Source organism: Stylophora pistillata, chromosome 9 (assembly GCF_964205215.1).
Source record: "Stylophora pistillata chromosome 9, jaStyPist1.2, whole genome shotgun sequence".
NCBI classification, from domain to species: Eukaryota; Metazoa; Cnidaria; class Anthozoa; order Scleractinia; family Pocilloporidae; genus Stylophora; species Stylophora pistillata.
Window position 1 is genome coordinate 26,186,927 of NC_142527.1, and position 13,274 is coordinate 26,200,200.

A 13,274-nucleotide genomic window follows, 5' to 3' on the forward strand; every position below is an offset into this window, starting at 1 on the left:
CTATAATCATCTCATATCCAACAAGCGCGAGTGGAATAATTTTTTTTTATTAAAAACGCCCTCAAGAAATTATTATTTTGTAAGAAGAAACTGGATTTTTTAGCTCTCTTTTGATTTTAAGCTGACGCGTATGCTTACCATATTTGTAGATTATGGTAAATTGGCTGATATACCATAATGGCTAAGCCAATAAAAAGTCTTGAATTGCATTATCCAATAATTCAGTTTTTAATAATTCATGTTGTCCAGAATCTGTGTGTTTTATCAAGTAACCCCTACTGTTCATAAATGTATGGGATATTGTTAAACATTTTTTATTGACCAGGAATTTCATGGTTTGAATTGTTGGGAACTCTGTTGGTGAAAAAAATATGCTAAGTTGTTGAATAGTTTGAATCACTGGCTCCTTATTTTGTATCAATAAACTATAAGAGAGCAATTTGTATCTAGACAACAGCCTCTATTTGGAGCAAAAAGATGTATGGATATTTGTCCATGGAAAGTGTCTGTTCTGAGAAGCAAACAATTTTCTAAGAGTAAAGTTTGACGAAAACTGTGAGCTTTGAGGAACAGATAACGTCCAAGGACAAATATATACAAGCACATTTTCACAAAAAAATAGAGGCTATTGTGTTTATTATCCGTCAATTATTTTGTAATGTGAGTGGAAAATATTTTATGAAAAGCTTCCTGTTTTCTCTGTGGGATGTCTTCTTCTGAGTACATGTTCTCTGGTGTGACCAAATGAACAAACAAATATTTCCATTCTTCAGTAGCAACCAGAAAATGCTCTCTCATCTTGAATTGATTTTTTAGGGAAGACTTACCGTATTTACCCGTGTATAATGCGGGCCCGTGTATAATACGAATCCCAATTTCAGACCAAATTTTGAGAAAAAAGAAAAATAAACTACTCAACAAGAAGGTAAAATTGTATAACATTATTTATTTCAATTAACTTGGCAAACTAACGAAATGATGGTTACAACATCTTTCACATATCAAATCCTTCAAACTCGGACTCGGAGTCTGACTGGAACAGTTCTCTTGCAAACGAGTCATCGAGCTCGTTGTTGCAGTCATCGTTGGCCTCGTAAACTAGGTCGTCCTCGGATCCATCAAGGCTGTTGGTGATCCCGCATTTTAGAAATGAGGATTCAATCATTTCTTCGGAAATGTCCTGCCATGCTCCTGCGATCCACGAAAGGATCAGTTCCTCGGATGGTTTCTTTTGGCGGCCACTCGCTGTAAATTCATGGATTCCCTCCGCCATCCACTCCATCCACCTCTTTCTAACACCATCTTTAAACGGCTTGTTTAAAGAGACATCCAGCGGCTGCAAGATCGAGGTTAATCCGCCAGGAATTACTGCTAAGTTCGTGTTTTCTCGTGTCAGTGCTGTTTTCACTCTTTCGGTCACGTGGGCTTCAAACGCGTCACAAACAAGCAGGCTTCTTCTTCTCCCCAGGCCACCTCTCCTCGAACACCAAACTTTGTCGATCCATGTTTTCATTCCTTCACCGTCCATCCAACCTTTCTCTTGAGCGGCGATTACAACTCCGTGCTTGTTGGCAACCTTTGGGAGAGTCTTTCTTTTGAAGATTACCATCGGTCTCAGTTTGCTTCCATCGCCAGCACAGGTCAACACGACTGTAATGCGGTTCTTTTCATTACCCGTAGTACGAATCTTGATCGTTTTCTCTCCCGAGTTGTTGATGGTTCGATTTGGCGGCATGTCAAATGTTAGTGGCGTTTCGTCCATGTTAGCAATAACATGAAGAGGATAATTGTGCTCTTTGCGAAGATCGATAATGTAGCGGTGGAATCGCACGATTTTCTCCTCATAGTCATCTGGAAGCCGCTGGGCAAGAGTTGTCTTTTGGCGAAGAGACAAGCCATTACGCTTCATGAAACGCTGACACCAGTGGTTGCCTGCTTTAAACTGCCCTTGTGGAATCCCATATTTCTCGTTCTTTGCCATGTCGAGGGCCTTCAGCCTCACCAGCGATGGTAAAATGGCGAGACCATTGTTCCGTTTCTCTGTGATCCATTCGAGGAGACCAACCTCAAGTTCTGGCCATGCAGCTTTTTTGCCACGATTTGCTCGTTTCAACCGAGGCATCTTTTTCAAGTTTTCCTTGCTCTTCCGCCATAAGCGAACATTACTTTCAGATACTCCGAACTCTCTTTCAGCAGCGAGATTTCCATGCTGTTCGGCGAAATTGATGATTCGTAACTTATCTGACACTGTGTAACTTTGACGCTTGGTTCCGGCGAGTTTTGTAGTCATGTTTACGTTTGATTGCTCAAGATTACAGTAACTGTTTTGTTGATCAGCTGTTCGCTTAAATACTTAGTTAAATTTATTCAAGGATCCAAATTGTTAACATGTCATTGGTAGGTTAGTTTACCCTCAAATTAAAGACCAATTACATCGCACGCTTATGTGTCTTTGTTATTCTAATGTCGCGTCAGCCTAAACAAAGGATTCCGTGTATAATACGCATCTCGAATTTAGGTGTTCATTTTGGGAAAAATAAGTTCGCATTATACACGGGTAAATACGGTATCATAGCAGATGTGAAGTTTAAAGATTGGGGAATATCACTTGGGTGATATTCACTATTGTCCCCCAGGGGACAATGGGGAATATTTGGTCATGTGATCCTTTTGGACCATTTGTGCAGAAGCAAAAATGTATGATTTGTTGGATGTGACATATTTTTGTACACAAAATATTTCAATAATTTTTGTAATACCTCAAAATTATTTTTTCAGCTTTTATCCTTAATATAATTTCCTTTTATTGAATTTCTCTAAGCACTTTTTACATCTAATGGAATTATTATTTTTGTTAAAATACTTTGATTAAATATTAGATAATAAAAGGAGGCCAGGTAATCATTAATTTTCATAAACTTTTATTTCCCCATGACAGAATGAAATGCTTGAAGAGGGTGCAAAGTATTCTGTGGTGTTGTACACGTGGAGGAGTTGTTCAAGAGCTGTTCCTTCTGTAAGACATTTTCACTGGTTCATTTAATTTTTTAAATCTTTTTTGCCTTGTTTATTATAACATAACCATGAAAGTAAAGCGCGCGCGCCCTGATTGGTCAATTTAGCATCCCCCATTTGCCCATGGGTGTACGCTGCTGACGTGAGCAAATGCAAAGACTATTTTTCCATGCGCGCTTGTTTTTTCTGGTCATGTAAGATTTGTTAAATAAAAGGGAACTCTTTAGCTACAATGTATATTAAATGTTATGTTATAAAACAAATGGTAAACACCACAGCATACACTATTGAGTTATGGATGCACTTGGGAGGTTTGCTAAGCACTCAAGAAGCTAGAGTTGCTCTCGGCTATCGCCTCGTGCGACTCTTACGCTTCTTTTGTGCTTAGCAACCTCCCGTGTGCACCATAACTCAATAGTGTACGCTGTAGTGTTTACCATTTGTTAACTGTTAGCCAAAAATAAACTTGAGCTGGCTATTTGGTAAGTGATTGGGGTACTATCGTTTACAATGTTACAATCTTCTCTGGTGTTTAGGTTAAAAGCGATGACCAACCAAACAGAATTGAGATTTATGAGAAGACAGTTGAAGTTTTAGAACCTGAGATACGCAAACTTAAGGGCTTCATGCACTTTGCCCAAGATGCTGTCACTAGATTCTGCAAGGAAGTGAAGACTCTGAGTCACCCAGAGAGAAGAAAGGATTTTATATCAGAGAGGTATCTGTTGACACTTGGAAAATTTGTGAACATGTTTGCAGTCCTGGATGCATTGAAGAATATGAAGGCATGTCTAAACAATGACTATGCATTTTTTAAAAGGTCAGTATTGCAAAATGCTAGTAAAACAAAAGGAATGTATTCTTGGTTTTTTTGGAGGGGACAATTACTCAAACCTCAGAGCCATTACTTAAGATTTGTCACCCTTACCCAATAATCTACAGCTACCATGATCACTATTATTCTTATCACGATCAATATTTTATTATTATTATTATTATTATTATTAGTAATATAACTAATATTATCATTATTATTTATTAGTATTATTAGTATTATCCTAGTGTACCCAAATGTCTGTCCAGCATTTTGAATTTTGCCAACCCCCAAAAACCTTAATAATTGAAAAAACTGACAAAACAAAACAGATGATATGAGTGATCATCACACTTCTGAACACTACTTGAGCAGAAGTGTAAATAAAGCCTGAAATGATATTCAGGCAGTGCCCTTCCAACTCAGCTTAAAAGCCAAAAACAACGACAGTGTAAAGATCAAAATATACTACAAATTGATAAAAAACAAACATGATCATCACGCTGTTTTTGACATTGGTTGTACTTTTCTAGAGCTGACACCTTCCTGCGTCGAGGAACTGGTGATGTATCAATGATTGAAGAATCACAGAATCTTTCTCTGTTTTTGGCTAACCAAAACAAGATCACACACTTACTTAAAGAAGGACTGGAGAACATTCAAGGATATGAAGATGTGTTAGCTGATGTGTTGAATTTGTGTGTCAGATTGTATGAAAGCCACATGTATATAACACCAAATGATAAATACATTCTTTTGAAGGTAATTTAGTAACTATGCATACCATGTTCATGGTCTGGTGTAAACATGCTGTGCTATTTAAGAAATAGAACATATTTTTCTGGGCTCTACATCATGATAAAGTCATGTAGGATGTTGGAAGAACAGAAGGCTTGTGATTTTTAAGCTTTTGTTCTGTTCTCCCAACATCCTAAGTGGCTTTATCATGTTATAAAATTTGGATAAAATACGTTCTATTGCTTTTATGACATAACCAGTTACATGTGGGCTTCATAACCTGATAAAGTATCTGTTTGAAAACTGAATAAACCAATCAGACAATGTGTATTGTATTCATTACCTTATGAAGGTTAAGCTCAAACGTACACACATTTTTATTGGTTCTTACCTACGATCTGTTGGAAGACAGATGCAAAGATAATGTCATCATTAACAACATTTTAATTTCTTTTTATTATTAAAAAAAACAAGTGGATTCCATGGTGCCATATGTGTCTGTAGTCAGTAACGAATCACAGAAGATGTCAAAATGAACATCAGTATGAACATCAGTGAGGCACCAGGTTATGCCTCATGTGCCACTATGAGTGCCATCCGTTTCGCCAACGTGTCAGTTTGCCAACAAACTGTTGGCCTTCATATGAAGTTGATTTGTCAATGTCTAATGTCAGTTTGCCAATGCGTGTATAAATCAATAAACCATCCACTGCTTTAGCCCAGATGAGTAAAAACCTACTGTAAAACATTTTTATCTAACATTTTCATAGTTAAGTATAGCTATATTGACTCTAAATATATTTCTTTGATTACATGCGAAGAAGTGTCGCTCGTCATTCACATGTGGAACATGAGGGAGAGTGAAATGAACAATTTCAAATGATACTAACCTACGAACACCCGTGAATATGTCAAAAGTAAAATTTTATTCCTCTCACTGGTCATTTGTAATTGCAATTGTTCTGGACATTGGCATACTGATACATAAGGGATGGCAAACTGATATTAGACGTTGGCAAATCAACTTCATACATTCTTGAACTGTTCGTTGGCGAACTGACATGATTGTTGAAACGACTGGCTACTGCCACTACAGTTGTGTTCTTACCACATTTTGATGTCATTAGTGATCTTTTATTGAGCAGATGCATAGCAACATGGAATCTATTTGTTAAACAGAGCATTTCTCACAAGCATCATGAAACCAAAGCAAATAATCCTTTGACTCGATCTGGACCCCAGCAGTGAGCATAGTTTTGTAATTAATTTTGTTTGGTGTCTACTCAATAGGTGATGGGGTTTCTGATTTTCCTGATGGATGGCAAGGAGAGTAGTGTGTTAAAGATGGATCAGAAGAAAAGGATCAGCATCAGCAAGATTGACAAAATCTTTAAGGTCCAGACTATATAGCCAATTTATTCAAACCTTGAGTTACACCATATAATTTTAGAAGTAGTAGTCTAAACGTAGTAACTTCATATAATAGCAGATTCCTTCAAGTTCGTGGCTCATATGCGTATATGATCTTGGGTATTTGGAAGCAGTTACCATCTGATGTGAAAAATGCATCTGACACAATCATCCTTCCAGAGACTTTTAACTAAGTTAAATTTTATTGGCTGTCAATGCAGTGTTTGCCTTTGACTTGATTTTATAGATATATATTATTCCTAATTCAATTGGTGTTATTACTATAATTTTAGCTACTACAATTTTAGTTTTTTGTCAAACACTTTTATCATGAGCCTTTGGCTTGGGGGAGTGGGAGACCACCCTCTCTGTATTTTTTTGACATTTAATAAATTATCTTATCTATCTTAAGGTGAACAGAATCTTATGTACAACTAAGATAGAACCCAGTGGCAACAGTTGTTATCACATCTCTCAGTTAGTCTGCGTGCCAGCCATCAGTCAATTTGGCTAGCCATTTTTTTCACCATATGGCGCACAAAATTTAAAAGTTTGTTTGAATTGAAATCTTTTCCTAAAGGGTTTATTAGCTTAAAACGTCAGCATCAGAAACTCTCTATACACCAAATGCTAATATGGCATCCAATTTGAGTTGCCATTGTTCTGGACTCACTAGCCTCTCACACATGTAATAATCCTTTTGTATTTCCACGTGAAGACGAGGCTAGTAAGTCCAGAACAATGGCAACTCAAATTGGACGCCATATTTGCATTCCGTGTATGGGTGGCCAGTTTACGTATAAATTCAGATGCTTTAAATCTTGATTGTGGTTACTGATAATTCGGATTTGCTGTACGTAGTTTTCATTATGATTAATTGGTCAATTTTTTTGTTTTCATTCATTTAACTTAATTTGTCCTGGTTTTTTTTGCTTATAACTTTGTTTTTATAGAGTCTTTTAATTTTAATAACTTTACCAGTAAATGACGCCACCAGTAATTATAACCAAAACACTGAACTTATCTTTATTCATAAACATATTTTACATGTCTATCTGGCTGTCTTCTTACTGTACACTTTTTTTATGATAGTTCATAATATGGATATGGTTTTGTATGATTATAATAGTAGGTGATTCGCAAATTATTACTTGAATTTTCTTCATTCCATGCCATAGCAATTTCCAGTGGTACCACTGTTTGGAGATGTCCAAATTGCTCTAGTGACTTACCTGAAAATATGCCCACACTTTGATGGTATGCGAGACAAATGGACTTCAGCTGCAGAAGGTGCTGATGAAAAAGTTGTGGGACAATACAATCTCCTTGGAAATATGGAGAGCATCAGGGAGGAGCATGTGAAGTTTATCAGTGAGCTTGCTCGCTACAATAATGAGGTGTGTATGAATGATTAATTGTATATCTCGCTATATCTTGTATATCATGCCATAGTTTAATTTTGGATCAAAGTCTAAATCAGAATCTGAGTCAGCTTTTTCATGGAATAAGCAACCTCCCCTCTCCCAACTCTTTTAATTTGGAATTTCGCTTATCTTCAACGTACCCGCGAGGCAATATTTTGGGTCCATAGTGTAGGTGATGGACTTTGGATGATCCAGGTTCATTGCTTGGATAGGAGCATTTTTTTTTTTTTTTTCTAAAACAAGACTCTTCACTTTTATTTAAGAGGAGAAATGTGGACCAGCAAAATGTTTGAGGGATCTAAAGAATTGCAAAGGAGGGGGGGGGGTAGGGGGTTGTACCTTTAATGGCCAGTATTACTTACTTGAAGAGTTGCTTGGCTCTAAGTTTTTTCATGCCTTTTGTGCAGGTACAGCCTTATGAGTCAGTTTTGTTTACAGACTTCATCATCTAATCTGATAAGCAACCCTAATTATAAGCTCCGTGAACAAGTTCTAAGCTGTAAGAAGGTTGAATATATAGTACGTTGTGGATCAGCGTGATATTCAGCTATAGTATCCTCAAGATCCTTTTTCTCACCTTGTTAATAAACAATTACTACAGATGATCACCTCCAGTGCTAATCCTCGAAGTGATGGACAGTGTAAAGAACTGACAAATCTGGCTCTGAGAGGACTAAGGCTGCTGTCCTCATGGACCGCACAAGTGATGGAGCTGGTAAGGCCATGTATGTGTGTGTATGATGTTGAACCTTTAACTCAAAAGATCTGATTAGAGATTCTCTGTTCCCGGCAGCTGTTACACTTTCTCTTGTAAATTAGTTTTGAGAGTTTGCATTATATCAAGGTAAAACCCTGGCTCTCATTGATAAGTTTGCCTCATCTCACCACTTGTTTGCTGGAAAAATTTGGATATCAGTGCCCCAAGCCACAACTGTTTTGTTGGCCTTTGCTGCTAGGAAAAATTTCAGTAACTAAATTTGCTGGGTAAGTCAACAATTTGGTGACCTGTGTTGGGTATTCATGCAGCAAACTAAAAGGCTTGTGACCCAGTTTTTATGGTTTCAAATCAGAGTGAGCTGGTCCTAGAGGATTTTCATGGATTGTTTATTAATATATACTTTATAATAATTTGTCATTTTCTGCTGAAAAATGTTGCCACTTTTGCTGTCTGCCATAGTATAAGATGTTGGGCGAATTTTTTTTCTTGTGACAAAAATCTTATTTCTCAGGCGACTTTGAAAAACGTCAATTTGGAGCAGTGCATGGATATGGGAAGGAAAGGAATAAATGGGATCCATTGAAGGCTGTTATTGAAGGGATAAATGGGATCCATTGAGGGCTGTTACTGAAGGCCATTGTTACCGACAGAGTTACCACCTAAAAATGCTTCTCTGTGACTTTTCTTTGAGTAGAAGGTATTCTAAATGATATGAAGTTGAAAGTCAATGGAGTATTTAATATTAGAATTAATATTTTGCCTTGTCTAGTACTCCTGGAAACTTCTACATCCCACAGACAGGTATGGCAATCCACAATGTCCTGAGAACGCTGAAGAATATGAAAGAGTGAGTAAAATTATTGTAATTATCAGTCATAATTAAGTTAGGTTATCCTGTTCTCGAAGTACTTGTGAATTGGTTACAGATGTCTGAGAAAAGGAGAAGAGTAATTTAATTTTTAAAAGTTATGGTAAAATGAATTGAAAAGTTGACATTGGCTGAAAACATATTGTTCTGGATGTTTGGGTTGTCACTGTTGCCTTCTTCAGAAAAGATAAAAAATGCAAATGTTCAACGGCGTCCTGCTTGGTATATGTACATGATATATTTTTTGCCAGTGTCAACTTTTCAGTTCTTTTTATGAAAACTTTTAATATGCCTGGCTACACACCCAATATTTTTAATTTGATGTTCATCTTTTCACTTCAGGTCTCCTATTTGTGAACCAGGGTGTTTTTTTCTTTGTTTTGTTTTGTTTTTTTTTTTTATTACAGTATTTCTCTTTCTAGTGGCCAATAGATATATATGCTAAGTTACATTTTTGGAAAATTAATGGCATTGTTTTGAGTATGTAGTTTTACTTTCATTACAAAATGCTCTCTAACACAACTTTTTCTTTGTATTACTTTTAGGCTACAAGATACAACTACAATAGTGAAGAAAAGTTCTCACTTGTGGAGGTAATTATACCTTTGTGAAACATCATTTTAAAGTTACATGAAAATGCAAAAAAAAAGTAAATAAATAAATAAATAAATAAAAAATAAATAAAACAAAAGCAAAGTGAAATTGGCCAAATGAATTGGATTGTGATGTAAAAGAGAGAGAAACAAAATACTGGGAACTTAACTTATTGTTTTCTGCCATTCTATCAGGTGATTGCCATGATCAAAGGTCTTTATGGTCAGATAGTGCGACTTGAACCAATGTTTTCAGAGGTGATCAAACGTAATGTACACACAGAAGTGCAGCAGTTTATTCAGGTTAACTTAAGAGAGCCACTCAGAAAAGCTGTCAAGAGTAAAAAGGCTACTCTTCTGAAAACGTAAGTGCAGATGTTGTGGACAATTTGTTGTTGTTGTTGTTCTTATTTTTTGTTGCAGTTTTGTTTCAAAATGATCTTTTCATTTGTTGCCAACTCATTCTCATCACGCAGGTTGTGGATAAAAGAGTATCTTAGAAGGGCACTTCATTTTAGATGGCTAGTTTCTTTGTTGTTGTAGGAATTTTGCCTTGCCAGGCTTTTTCTCAAAAGCTCTTTAACAGTATGTAAATATCAATAACAACACAATACAAAACAAAACAAAAACAAAATTGTTGAAAAAGTAGAAATTATCCTTCAGCATTTGCATCTGTTTCAAAGCTTTGTCAATCTTCTTGCATAGTCGAATGTCGTGATGGACTCATATGTCACCCAATGCGTTTTCACTTCAGAATTCTACTGTCCATTCGGGAGACCGGAGGAGACTGGGCCGATGGGCAACATGGAAGAGGGGACCCTATTCTGAAGGGAGAAAAGGACCCCAAAACAGGGCCCAACATTAAGATACCAGAAAGACTCGTAGGACCCTCCAGTACGCAGGTAACACTGTCTACGTTTTCTACAGTAGCAGAGTTGAGAGTGGAAATGAAGACCTGATTACGTGTTCAGCTAAACTTGGTACTTTAAGCTGACTTTTTCAGAAGCTCACAGGCACAGTTTGTCTTTATGTCTCTTTGTTCTTTGGTAAATATAGCTTGCGACCAGGCTCTCATTAAAAACGCTGAAAACCGCACTTTTCTCCGCCCGCGGAGAGATTTGTAGACCTCTCGTCGGCTCACGTTTCTGAAGGGTCGTAACTTAAATGGATACTCCAAAATCAGGTTTCTGAGTAAGGACTGGAAGTGAATAAGTTATTTCTAGGTAAATGATTCGGCAAATAAGTTATTGAGTTCCATTCCTTACTCGGAAACCACGACCGTGTCTAAAAGGTATCGTTCTTTCCCGTGGAGGAAGAAACGCGGGCGCTCATTTGAAATGAGTTGAGCGACAAAGTAGTAAGTTTAAGCTCAAGTATCATAGGCAGTTGGTAAAGTTGAACTGTGAATGCGCTAACTTTGCCTAGTATTTTAAATCAGCCCTGCAACTCAGCGTACAAACGGCTGCAGGTAAACCCTGTTAAGTTCAGTCTTTGCTGCTAGCTACAAAAATCAAGCTTTATCTGTCCTTTCAGATTTTTTCCTGATATAATGGCGATATTATTTCCTTGTGATAGTTGTATATGGTCCGCACTATGCTGGAGTCCTTAGTTTCTGAGAAAGGAGGCAAAAAAGTCATGCGCAAAGAACTGGAGAAGGAATCAGTGGAGCAGATTGAAGAGTTCTTGAAGAAATCTTTCTTCTTTGAACAAATGCTTCGTTTTAATGAAGTTTTGAGGGATTGCTGTGACTTGTCTCAACTGTGGTTCAGGGAGTTTTATTTGGAGTTGACAATGGGTGCCAGAATCCAGGTCAGAATTGCTAGAAATCGACCTGCCAATCTATCTTAACTCTTTCACTTCCAAGTAATTCTTCTTACTGTCTGTACGATTCTTAAGATGTTAGTTCGGAAAATTTGGTGTTGGATCATTTAACAATCCCCTAATTGATATTTATCTTTATTCTTATCACTTTCTGTTTGATACTGTATCGATATTGTAAGGAGAAATTCTGTCTTGGTCACTCATTAGAGTTAAAAGAGTAAGGAAGGTGTTCGACATTATTTTTTTTTTCTAACCATTTTCACTGCATTACCGAAGTTTGGTAGGACTAGAACGGAACATATGCGAACCATGCGAGCAGTCCACCTAATAAATCCCACCCATCCCACCCCAGGGGAGGACATCCATCACACAGTAATCTCGTACGTGGGAAATTAACGTCTCCTACCCCTAACCCTGTAGGAGACGGGGCCTCCATTTGTTCGTCCCTATCCGAAAAGACTAGAATATCTAACCATTTCTTGATGTTATAGAAAGGTAGCTTCTTCTCAATTATTTTAAGACCTTCAGCGTTGGTCCGGCCGGGGCTTGAACCCTCGACCTCCCACGCAACAGTCCAGCGCTCTATCCAGGGGGATCTGAGTATCTCCCAAAGAGCGCATTTATCTTCAACATCTTTTTCCACGGTTACCTTTTCTCCTTAAAATAAAGATGAACATGGAAAGATGTCAAATATTCTTCATGAGCATGGAACTAAGAACATTTCTGAGCGTTCCATGTCCTTTTACTTTTTCCTCTTGTTTTATATCTTTCAGTTGTTGTTGTGATTTTGTGACCTGATTTGTACTCTCTTGTTCGTAGTTTCCCATTGAGATGTCGATGCCATGGATCTTGACGAATCACATTTTGGAAAGCAAAAATCCCAGTATGATGGAGTAAGTATTTATGTCAAGCAGTATAGCAGGTGTTTTTTGTTAATACCAGTGTGTCATTGTTGCAGTTTTGTTCCACCAGATGGCTAGCTTTTGTGTTTTGTGTAAACCACAAGACTGAATTAATCGACCTCAATCAATGAATACTTCATCAGAAACTTCTAACAGTGACAGAATAAAACGGGGCGGCCACGCTTAGTAAAACAACACAACGAGTACATAGCGAGTACAAGTTCCGACATGGCGGTTCTCTCATGCACTCAAGCACATGCTTTTTAACTGTCTCTGCGCATGTGCCGAACGCACACCGCAGGTTAATAACATTTCGGTCTAGACTACTAGTCACCAGATTCCACATACTGGGGGCGAGGGCGTGAAGCAATTCGTTTGCTTCTTCTGAGTGTTTCGACCTGTGGAATCTGCAGTTCAGTTCCTGTAAAGTGTTCCTTAGAATCCGTCAGTGTGACTTCCAAGGGGTACAAGAGATGTATTGAACGGTTGGTAACTCCGGAGTTTGTTTTGATCTCTGCAGCTCTAACTAGGCCATCACTGCCATGGAGAATTTTCTCTACAATGGCTAACTTTCAGGAATTACGAGGAACATTTTCAGCGTGTATAAGTATAACATCCCAAACTTTAATGATCTCCTCCTGCGATCCTCGCTTATTAGACTGATACACATGACGCTCCCGCAGCGAAGCAAGGTACTCATTCTTGAACCGTTGGATAAAGTGCTGAAACAGCAATGAGCGTCGTCTGAATGCCTTCTTGAGTTGATCATGTTCATTGAAGTTTTCATCCTCCAACTCGTCAGGATCAGTAACAAGGTGTGGCAAAGCTGTAACATCGAAACCATACAGCAACTTTGACGGTGTCAAAGGTTCTGGATCATTCGCATCATGGTAGACGAATGTAATTGGGCGATCATTCACGACTGCTTGAACCTCTTTGATGAGTGTTTGTAACTCGGGTAAACTAATGAG

The 13,274-nt window shown here is 37.7% G+C and overlaps 1 protein-coding gene across 1 annotated transcript in view; it reads left to right on the forward strand.

Moving 5' to 3' along the window:
- Positions 1–13,274, forward strand: part of LOC111327884 (cytoplasmic FMR1-interacting protein 2-like) — a 31,816-nt gene that overhangs the window by 1,318 nt on the left and 17,224 nt on the right. Inside the window, exons 2-13 of the mRNA XM_022932192.2 lie at positions 2,939–3,016; positions 3,552–3,835; positions 4,363–4,591; positions 5,858–5,962; positions 7,156–7,374; positions 8,003–8,116; positions 8,889–8,966; positions 9,533–9,580; positions 9,776–9,945; positions 10,335–10,482; positions 11,156–11,389; positions 12,221–12,294. Coding sequence (XP_022787927.2) covers positions 2,939–3,016; positions 3,552–3,835; positions 4,363–4,591; positions 5,858–5,962; positions 7,156–7,374; positions 8,003–8,116; positions 8,889–8,966; positions 9,533–9,580; positions 9,776–9,945; positions 10,335–10,482; positions 11,156–11,389; positions 12,221–12,294 — 1,781 coding nt within the window. The remainder of the gene's footprint in view (positions 1–2,938; positions 3,017–3,551; positions 3,836–4,362; positions 4,592–5,857; positions 5,963–7,155; positions 7,375–8,002; positions 8,117–8,888; positions 8,967–9,532; positions 9,581–9,775; positions 9,946–10,334; positions 10,483–11,155; positions 11,390–12,220; positions 12,295–13,274) is intronic.